The sequence below is a fragment of the Cyanistes caeruleus genome, chromosome 19 (genome assembly GCF_971803275.1).
Source record: "Cyanistes caeruleus chromosome 19, bCyaCae1.hap1.1, whole genome shotgun sequence".
Classification (NCBI taxonomy): Eukaryota; Metazoa; Chordata; class Aves; order Passeriformes; family Paridae; genus Cyanistes; species Cyanistes caeruleus.
Genome location: NC_141719.1, coordinates 7,186,989 through 7,197,199, shown reverse-complemented (window position 1 = coordinate 7,197,199; position 10,211 = coordinate 7,186,989). Strand labels below are relative to the sequence as shown.

Below are 10,211 nucleotides of genomic sequence, written 5' to 3'. Positions count from 1 at the left end.
TATATTCTAGGATTTGTAGATGTATATTTCAGCAATTGGTTTTCTACCAAAATTATTTGTTTCTCATTAAAATGTAGGTAATCCCTTGCTTTTACTAATATCTTAAAAGAAAAAACCAGCAATATTGAAACAAAAAAGCCCCAAAACTAGAGCTGTTGTGTCCAGAGCAGAATCTCATTTGGAAGATATATGAGAACCTCCTAGGATGTTGACTAGTATTGGCTCTGAAGTCCTTTATGTAATACTTTCACTCTTGCATTGAAAATTATACATCATCTGTATTCCAGGTTTTTTTTCCAAGTGTTTCCGGGGAGATCCCTGGATATTGGTCAAGTTCTCCTGACAGATGAAGAGAAAATATTTGGTGTGCTAAGATCTTGCTGAGATAGCTTAAACCATGACGTGCCTATTCCTGTTAACCTGTATTAAAGTACTGCCCTTGACCATGTGCAGCCCCCTAATTCTGCTGAAACAGAATGAGCAGGAATTACTCCTGTGAGTAAAGCTGGAGTTGGGCACAGGAGCTGCTTTTGGAGGAGGCTGAAGGTGTGTCTGATGCAGCTGCAGAGGGTCACAGTACAGATCACAATGAGCTAATAGGAAGCTCTGCAGTTTCTCTGGGTCCACATGAGAAGTGTTTTTTTAGGAGTGTCCTCTCCAGAGCTGGGGAGCTGCAGAGGCAGAAGGCTTAACTTGAATTTTGGAGCTGGAGCTACAGCTCTCCTGGGGTAGGGGTGGGAGCACTGCCACCAGGACTGATCCTGCCCTCAGCATGAGGGGAGAGGCAGAGGGGAAATGATTTATTCCAAGTCACTCCTAGGAGCTCTGCATTTCCATATGAGAGATGCAGGCTGGGCAGGTCGTGCTGCCAGAGTGTGGGCTGGAATAAAAACCCCTCCTTAGCCTGTTTTTCAGACAGGAGGGACTGGCTGGCTGCAGGATCTGCTTCAGGGTATGGCTTTTTCTGCTTCACGAGCCCAGCATTTGTGCATCAGGACGCTGCAGTGGAGCCCCACAAAAGCAGTCCCAGCCCAGAGATGGGGCAGCAAAGGGTGCAGCCACCACAGTGAGCCCTGTTAAATGTGAGTATGAGCATCCTTTGGTTCAAGGAGCTCACAGGAAAGCTGGAAAGGTTGGGGAGGAGATTTTGCTGTCAGGAACGTACTCACAATAAAACAGGACTGAGAGACTGAACAATTTACTGGGGGCAAAGGGAATTATGGTGATGTGGTGGTTTCCATGTCACCTGAGTGCCAGCCCAGCACTGTGGCCAAGCTCTGCCACCTCCCTTCCGCTCCCTGAGCGCTGCCAGGATCACGTCCCAAACCCCCAGGGGTGGCTGCAAGCCCTGGACAGTGTTTGTTTTGGGGTTGCTACTGGAGTCTGTGGTCTAAGGGAGTTTCTCAGGCATGTTGGTGAGTCATCTGATACAGGAGGAGCCTGAGACAGGAGCTCCATGTTGTCCTTGCCCAGCAGCAGGTCCTGGCTGGTGGCTGCTATTTAAATCAGCAGCAGAAGTGTCAGTGTATCTGTGACATTTTTTTCAAGATGGCTGAGGAGACCAGGAGCTGACAAATGATTCTTCCACTTCTCCTGGCTAATTTTGGATTAGCTGCATTTACAAACAGGTGCAGAAACATCCACAGGTCCCAAAATTCCTCAGTGTGTGTCCTTGGGGTTTCCAGCACCCAAACCTGCGGAGGGCAGAGGAGTGAGCTGGGGTGTGGTGGTGTTCCAGCCTTTGCAGGTGTGTCACAGATCATCATGGGTGGGCTTTTAAATGCCACTTTGGGTGATCTTCAGAAGGAAGCAAAGTGCCTTCTGCCCTTTGATGGTGTGAGCTGTGGATTTTGCTCAGTTTTGGCCTGGTGCTTTATGCCAAGGTGCCAGACATACCCTGGGTTTGACCCAGGATGGATGGCTGCAATTTAACTTGAGGGTTTTCCACTGCTAACTCTGTGCCAGTGCTCTCAGTGCCTACCTGCCTGAGGGAAGAAGGGCTTCTTGGGTATCCCTGAACCTCATTTCAAATCACTGAGAAGAAACATCATTTCCTCAGGGCCTCAGTCTGATAATTTTTCATAGTTTATCATAATTCCCATAGACCCTCTTCTTTTGCTATTTTTTAAGGTTTTAAGTCTCTATAGATCCACAGCACCTGCAGCCTCTTCAGGTTTGTGAGCCCTTTCTGAATGGCATCTCCTCTCCAGCATCCTCCCCAGGCCCCTGGTGCTCTCCTGTCCCCCAGGGCATGGTGTGAATTCACTCCCTGAGTGAATGTCACCAATGTAAATTCCAGGGAAAAGGTTTGTCAGTGGCATTTCTGAAGAAATGTAATCAGTGAAATGAGGCACTGTGAGGATGTTAATAGAGGATTTGTGCAGCATGAGGTGCTGAAGAATGGCTGTTAGTCAATCTGACTTCATGTGGCTTCACCCCAGCTGTGCACACGTGTTCAGTGTAAGGTGAAAAGTACAAAACCCTTCACAATCAGGTCTAGCCTCAAGATTTAATGTTAAAGGTGAGGATGTCGATAAGAATTCAGAATTTTAGGGAGAATACAATGCCTTTGACTAGCTTGTTTTCCATGCTCCTTTACTGGGTATTGATTGAAGGAGTCTGAAGGAAAGCAGTGCTGCAAAATCAACATGCTGTCAAGTAACAACACCACCAGAACAGAGCTCCTCAGAGCTGCTGCAGGCCTGAGCTGCCCTGGGAACTGTGTAAGCCTAAGAAGTCAAAAGTATTGACCTGAATAAGAATGAGACCATTTTTGGCAGCTGAAATTTAATGTGGAGCCTGGATAAAGGACCTTCCAGTTCACTGGGCGTAAATGTGAATAACTTACTGTTTCTTGGCTGAAAGCATGGTGTTAAGAGCAGGCAGCAGCATTACACAGCACACTTTTCAGTGCTGATTTCAATTTTGATACAGTCCCAGTGGGACTATAGAAAACTCTGCCCCATTATGTTTCAGAACAATGGGATCACTGCAAAAGAAAGACACCAAGTGTGAACGTGCCAAGCCGATTCCTTTCCAACCTCAGCTCGAGCAAAACATTCAGGAGCAAACATCCACAGATCTGGAGGTGGGCAGAACCAACATTCAGATCTGTGTGGTGTGACTTTTTTTTTTGCCTTTCTTTACATTTGTAACCTAGTTTTTGCAAGGATGACACATCACTTTCTGGGCATCTGAAATGCCATGACACATGTGCCAGAGCCCTGAGCTGTTGTGTGAGCACTGAGTACCTGCAGCACCCTGGGGAGGTGTTGTGGGCTGGGAAACTGATCCATCACATCCTGTGTCCAGTCATGGTCACTGTTGTGAAGGGATAAATTTAACTCTTAAGGATATTTGGATGAAGATGTGCATTTATACCTCCATGGACTCTTCCTGTGTCTCACTGCCGTGACTTCCAGTCGCTAAAGTGTCAGTAAATGTGATTAAAAGTCGGATTCCTCTTCCTGTATCTATTGTCAGAGAAGTTAGCAGTGAACAAACAGGACACTATAGGAAGATGTTCCATAACTCTTTGTAATGTGTGAGTTGATCCAGTTGTTGTCACCTTGGGTGAGCCACCAGGTGCAGTGACCCCTGGACAGGCACTTATAGTCTCTGGCAGCAAGAAAGAAACCAATGGAAAAGATGTAAAAACTTTCTGGGTACAAGCCATTCTCACTGGATTATATCAGGAAGGTAATAAATGCTTTGGAGGGGTGAAGCAGCAGGGAGGAAGAGCTATTTAAACAGGGCAATTTTGGTACAAGAAATATATATAGTATATATATATAAGTATATAGTGTATATATATAAGTATATAGTATATATATATAAGTATATATACATAATATAAGTATATTATATATATAAGTATTATATATACATACTATATAGTATGTATATAAATAAATATAAATATAAATATAAATATAAATATAAATATAAATATAAATATAAATATAAATATAAATATAAATATAAATATAAATATAAATATAAATATAAATATAAATATAAATATAAATATAAATATAAATATAAATGTATATATATATAAGTGTAGGCTGCCCATAAATACTCTTGGTGGAATATTCTTGGAAGAAGGTCTCTCTAGCCATCAGAGAATATTTCTTTCATTCAAGGAGTATGGGAAAGAAACTGTTGGCTGGGTTTTTCCCCCCTAAGATGAAGTTCACTAGGTGCATATGGACAATTACATGTCTGCAGTGCTGAGGTTCTCTTCCTGAGCTGTGCTCCTATTTCAAAGGAAAAAGACAGATTTTTGTCAGTTAATTTTTGTAAAGAATCTCCTATGCAGTTCCTTGAAAACCCAAGTGATAGTAATGTCAGCTTTGGACAAAAGTATTTCGATTTCCAATAACTTTTTGAGTCTATTCAGAGGAACTGAGAGCATGGCCAGGGAGTGTTGTACAGCACATCTAGCAGAGCTCACTGGCATCATTCTGCACTTTGTTTTTCCAGGGCTAGCACTAGCAAGTCATTGGAAACTGGAATTTGCAAAGCAAACCATGCCAATAGATAACAAACTGTGAGGAGAAGGTAGTAAATCTATCATGTCTCATCTTTATAAACCAAATTATTAAATCCTCATCAGAGGGCACCATGGGTGGTTATTACTCAGAGCTGGTATGGCTCTTGCTCTTTGGAAATGTGAAATTTCATCCATGACAGGACACAACTCACAGGTGCATCCATGTGTTCCTGTTGTGCTGGAACAGCTGTCTCTGCTTGCTGTGTTCTTCTCCTCAGTGTTTGCAGAAGCTTCTTCCCTCAGCATCATCCAGGAGCTCCTTTCCTCACAGGAACAGCACCAAATTCAGCAGACACATTTCAGAAGCTCATGACTCTGTCTCTAGGTCACCTTGAGCTTCACATCCTCAGGGATATTGTCCCCAGGGTCACATCCACATCTCCCCGTGGACCAGCCACTTTCTCTCCTGGCTCTTTGCAACCCACAATTACCTTCCAGGCTTTTGGCAGAGCAAAAGGGGTCACCCAATATTCCCTCTGTGCCTTGCCCTGTCTGCCCAGATAACAGTCCAAACATGGCTTGAACTTGGTTTTTACTCAAAGAATGACTTTGGGCTTAGGCAAGAACTAGCCAGAGCTTTGACAAAACTAGCCTTTCATGAGGAGGGTGAAAAGTTTTCCGTTTGCTGGAGCTAAACTTCTGTGCAGGAAAATGCTGTTTCCAACTAAACTTTCACTGTAGCTCTTTGATCCAGAGAAGAATTTCTGGACAAAATTAAAGTTCACGTGAGGCCAGTTCTTTTGTTTTCTTTCCTCAAGATGTTTGGCTCCTTTGAACCCTTTGTTGCATCGTTGAGGCACAACTCTGCCTGGGGATCTCTCCTTCAATCTGCTCTCAGCTGCTTTTTCCCTTTCTTTGGCAGGCAGTTCTCGTTCCTCTCTTTGGGATGAGCTTCCCTTTGTCTGGAAGTTTCTTCCCACTCTAATTCTAATCTCAGCTTTAGGAAGTACCTGCTTTAAGACAGGGTGAACAAGCGGTGTGGAACAGAGGATGTGGAAACTGAAAGGTCTTGAGGTTAAATCAATGATTGCACACTTCCATCACAAATACCTCTCTGTTCAATCCCAAACAACTGAGGTTAAGCAGGTTTTCTTCCTCTTTATCTCAGTAACATATTTGAAATTCCCATTAAAGTTCATAATTTCTCTGAATGTACTCTAGCAGCATAACTCTATCAATGCCACACAACTACATAAACTAATAATATCAGAAGTACACAAAGAATTGTAAACAGGCAGGTTTAAATTAAGCAGTCTCTGCTTCAGAGAACTGAATGTACAAGCCATTGCAAGCTTTTAGGAAGGCAGATACATTGGAAGATGTTTTGATGTGCCTGTACAATCAGATTTCTTCCTGTGATGAAACTGATTTTACTTCAACTCCTGCCTCTTTGTATACTTTCTTGCAATGATAAATGACCCAGCCCTGGAGATGTTTGTAGTTCTCAGTTCACTGAGGGTGGAACAGATGGCAGTGCTCATATCTTCCAGTTGTTCTCAAAATGCTCTTGTTGGCTGTGGGGAAACATTGTCAGGAGGTAATTTGTGCTAATAAATTTTTTTAAGATGGAGATGGATTTTAATGAATTTTTGTAGCTAGGTACTCTCTTCCTCTCTCCTTTTATTTCTTGTTTCTAGTTTTGTTTTTTTTTTTTTTTTTTCCCAAATGTGCTGAAAGAATAAACCAAAAAGCACTATATAAGTTATAAGCACATAAGGAAATGAGCCAGAAAGTGATAGGGTAGATCTGAGTTATTAAAATCAGGTCATACCCTGAAGGAGATTACAGCAAGATGAGCCAACATAAATATACACTGTATTTCTGTCATATGTCTTTGTTACCCTGGGTGGCCTGCAGTCAACTAACAGGGCAAGGAGAGAGAAGTAGAATACATGAGTGTTACAGGATCCTAATCCAGCTGGTTGGAATCCAGTTCTTATTAACCAACTAATTTACATTCCTTCTCTGAACCAGAGGTTGATGTTGTTCTGCTGTAAATCTGGAGGAACAACTATAATTCTGCATTTTACTGAATTCTAGTCCCACAGCCATTAGCCCCTTTTCCTCCTCTCTTGTTGAACGTTCCTAATCCCCTAAATAACAAATGAAGGTTTTCAGTGAAACAGGACTGCCTAGTGATAAGAAAAGCCATGCTAAATTAAATGCAAATCTTGCACAGCCCATGTTTTTTTATGGATTTTCAGACCTTGATCCCTGGATAACCTATAAAGGAAGGCTTACAAGGGTTTTGGAGGAAGATGCACAATGCTGGAAGACATTAATACATTGGCCACAAGTACAGAAACTGTTATCTCTTAAGATGTAGAGCCAAATTCTGGTTTTCATTAAACTGGTGAAAATATGGAAAACAGTGCTTGCAGTGCCATCACTCAATATTTGCTCTTGATATAAGAAAACAAACTGGTTCCAACATTAAGCCATCAGCCCACACAGAGTTAAGCTCTGTTGTTAGTCTGTGTTAATGAAGGTATAAGCCTGATTTTTTACCTTGGGGCAAAAATAAGGGCTGAACATGATCTCCTCTGTGTCAAAAGCTCCAAACTCGTTGTCCCTAATGTGGCACCCTTTAGCATCTTGTGGGAGCAGGGCTCCAGCAGGGCTGCTCCAGCACAGGAGTAAACCAGGGATGCACCATCCTCTGCAAGGCTGTGTTCCAGCAGAGCTCAGGGCCAGGCTCTGTGCAGCAGCATCACTCACCTGGGGATGGCTCCCAGACCTCCTCCAGGAGGAGGATTTGCTTGTTCCAGGGCAGCTCGAATTCAGGAGGGACTTCTCAGTTCAGGGCATTTAGGAGTTCTGAGAGCAGCTGAGGTGAGCGTGTCCTGTGGGGGGTTTGGATGCTGACACAAACCAGGGCTAAAAGGGAGCAAAGTCTGCCTTCCCAGAGGGGGAAAATGCCCTGCAAATGGGGGATATTTTATCTCAGCTTATAAGTGCAGTGTGGGACGGGGCTGGGAGCTGCAGCCTGCAGGGCACCCCTTGAAAGAGCAGGAATTACAGCTGTGATAAGAGGTGAAGGCTTCTTTCATCCTCCACTGCACATGCCAAGGTGTTGGCACCACAGTTTCCTGTTTGAATCCTGGCAGGTCTGGGAAAAGCTGTTTTAATCAGCCCAGTGAAGGCACTGTAGGGGTTTGGGGCCACAACATCCTCGTGAACAAGGTGCAGCTCTGTTCTCCCCAGGAATTTGCCCTGCTGCTGCCAGCACTGAGGGCTGGCTCTGGATAGGAGCAGGACAGTGGGCAAGGGGAGGCTCTGCACTCATCCTGCTCCATTCTGTGGCTTTAAAAATAAACAAACACATGGGTTTGGGGGACAACCCTCCAAAAACCTCTCTCCCTTGTTTTGCTTTGCCTATCACAAATCTAAACACAATGTTTTCTCATTCTTGGGCCCGTATAACTTTCTGACAGTACAATTGGGGGCCGGAGCACATTGTCTGGAGGAGCTTGCCAAGGAAATCGAGAGTTTGGTCAGCAATTGTAAATATCCTCCCCTAATCGAGTTTGTTTGTTCTGCAGCACACACCAGCAGCCAGCGTCACGGGCTGTGGGACACCCTGGCACCAGGTTACTGGTGGGAAAGATCTGCTGCTCAGATAAGGATGGGAATAAACTCCACCCACAGAAATGCCACAGAAAAATCCCTGATTTATCCATTAATTGCTTTAAGGGGTGGTGAGTGTGAGTACAACAATGGGATATTGACAATAACGTGCCTTGTTGGCAGGAAAAGGGCTTTCCCCTTGCTCTGAGGCTTTAACGTGCTTGTTCTTGGAATTACGAAATGTTTGCAAGTCCTGCACTAGCTCAGGGATGTAGAGTGAAAGACAAGTACCCAGCAAATAAAGCAAATGTTGGAATTGGGTGTTTCCTGCTTGGAATGAAGCAAAATGCTCTTCTCACCCAGCACCACAGGCTGGGAGTCTGTCATGGAGTTACAGCAGAGATTATTTAGGGGGGTTTAAGGTTCTTTTTGTGACCTGCTTCTTATTTGTGATACCCTGGGAACTCAGCACACGGAAGGAAATTAGTCTGTGGGAAAAAAATCGATTTCAAAACCCAGACATCTAAAAGATTGCACAGAAAGAGTAGTAGAAACTGAGTTTCAGGCAGCAAGGCCTGTGGGTTTGTGTGGTCCCCCTTGAGGTGCCAAGGGAATGGAGAAACAGCTGGGTGCACCTGAGACACAGTGACTGCTGGGGCTCAAACTAGAACAAGTGCTAAAAAAATTGCTTGAGACTCTTTTAAGTCTTTTGAGAAATGTTCCTCAAAGGGCTTTCACTCCATTCTGTTCTCACACACTGACATGATGCTGTACATGTCTGCTGCATAGGCTGGGAAATTGAGGCATGGTTCAAACCCAAATGATTAAAATGCTCAGCAATGGCCAGGTCGTGGGATGTAAGTGATGATGGCCCAGTTGGTGCTGCACTGCTGAAATCCAGGCTGAGCTCCCTTGCTGGGCATTCCCAGCAGCACCTCCTGTTAGTGCTGGCAGTATGGGATTGCTTTGCCTGTGGGAGAAAAGGAGCTTTTTCTGTGTTCTTTGTCTTCAGGTGCTTGGAAAAGATGTGGGTGCTGCAGGGCAGGAAATGCCAGAGGACACTGGCAGCCACCAAGGACCCACCGGGCCCCAGACAAGGCCAACCCATGGTAGCAAACCTCTTTATGAAGAGTTTTCTTCCCACAATCCACTGTACAAGCAGTGTCCACACTGATGAATGCATTAACAAATCAAACCCAGGGCAGTCACTAGGGAGGAACTAGGTGGATGCACCACAAGAAATATCCCTGGAACTCTTGGAGTTAGTGCTGTGCCATCCCTTTGGGCCCATCAGGGTGCTTGTGCTTCCAGGGACAGGATCTCAGGGCTTTGCAGTAAGTCTGAAAAGGCTTTTAAAGAGACTTTCTGTTTCACTGTCAAGCAGAATATGAACTTTTCAGTGCTACAGAAGTTGTCCTTTGCATGCAGTACAGTCTGCAGTTCAGTGCTAAATCACACTGTCTCCAGGGCAAGAAAAAATTGTACTCAAGAGATGTTTACCTGTTGGGAGATTAATTTCAATATATGTTCCTTTGCAATTGAGTCAGAGGTCCAAGTCTGTTCCCTATTACACAGCATGAACCTAGAAAGCACACCAGACACTGCTCCCCATTAAATCAGGTTATGCTGTGAAAGTGAAGCTGTTCCAAGTTTGCCAGATTTATATAATTGAGAGCAGAACAGGGCCTGTCAGCTGAGCTGGCAGCACTTGACTCAGTGCATCTTAACCAAGGAGATTGTGGGCAACTGGCTGGGTGTTTTATACCCACTGGAAATGTCCTCCACCTGCTGCACAAGGTGACTGGAGGATGCTTCAGTCCTGTGGCTTCTCCAAAGCCCTCAAGGAAGACGTTGGTATGATGTTATGTACATTGATCCCAAAACAGGGATGGGAACCTATGGAAGTGGAGCTGCAGAAGGCCCTGTAGCCATTGCCATGGGTAGCACTGGCTGCTGGCTTTGCTGTGCCATTTAGCACTGGGAGCTCAGAGCACAGGCGTGGAGATAGCTGAGCTCTGCAGCATCCAGGGTGGGCAGAGGTGCAGGACAGAGCCTGCTCTGCTCCATGGAGCCCTGGTGGCACTCTTAC

At 44.6% G+C, this 10,211-nt stretch overlaps 1 protein-coding gene across 1 annotated transcript in view; it reads left to right on the top strand.

Annotated features, from left to right (window-relative positions):
* The first annotated feature begins 827 nt into the window (after nucleotides 1-827).
* The window catches only part of MMD (monocyte to macrophage differentiation associated), a 68,922-nt gene continuing 59,538 nt past the window's right edge, over nucleotides 828-10,211 (top strand). Inside the window, exon 1 of the mRNA XM_086856998.1 lies at nucleotides 828-1,082. Coding sequence (XP_086713124.1) covers nucleotides 1,081-1,082 — 2 coding nt within the window. The 5' untranslated portion in view covers nucleotides 828-1,080. The remainder of the gene's footprint in view (nucleotides 1,083-10,211) is intronic.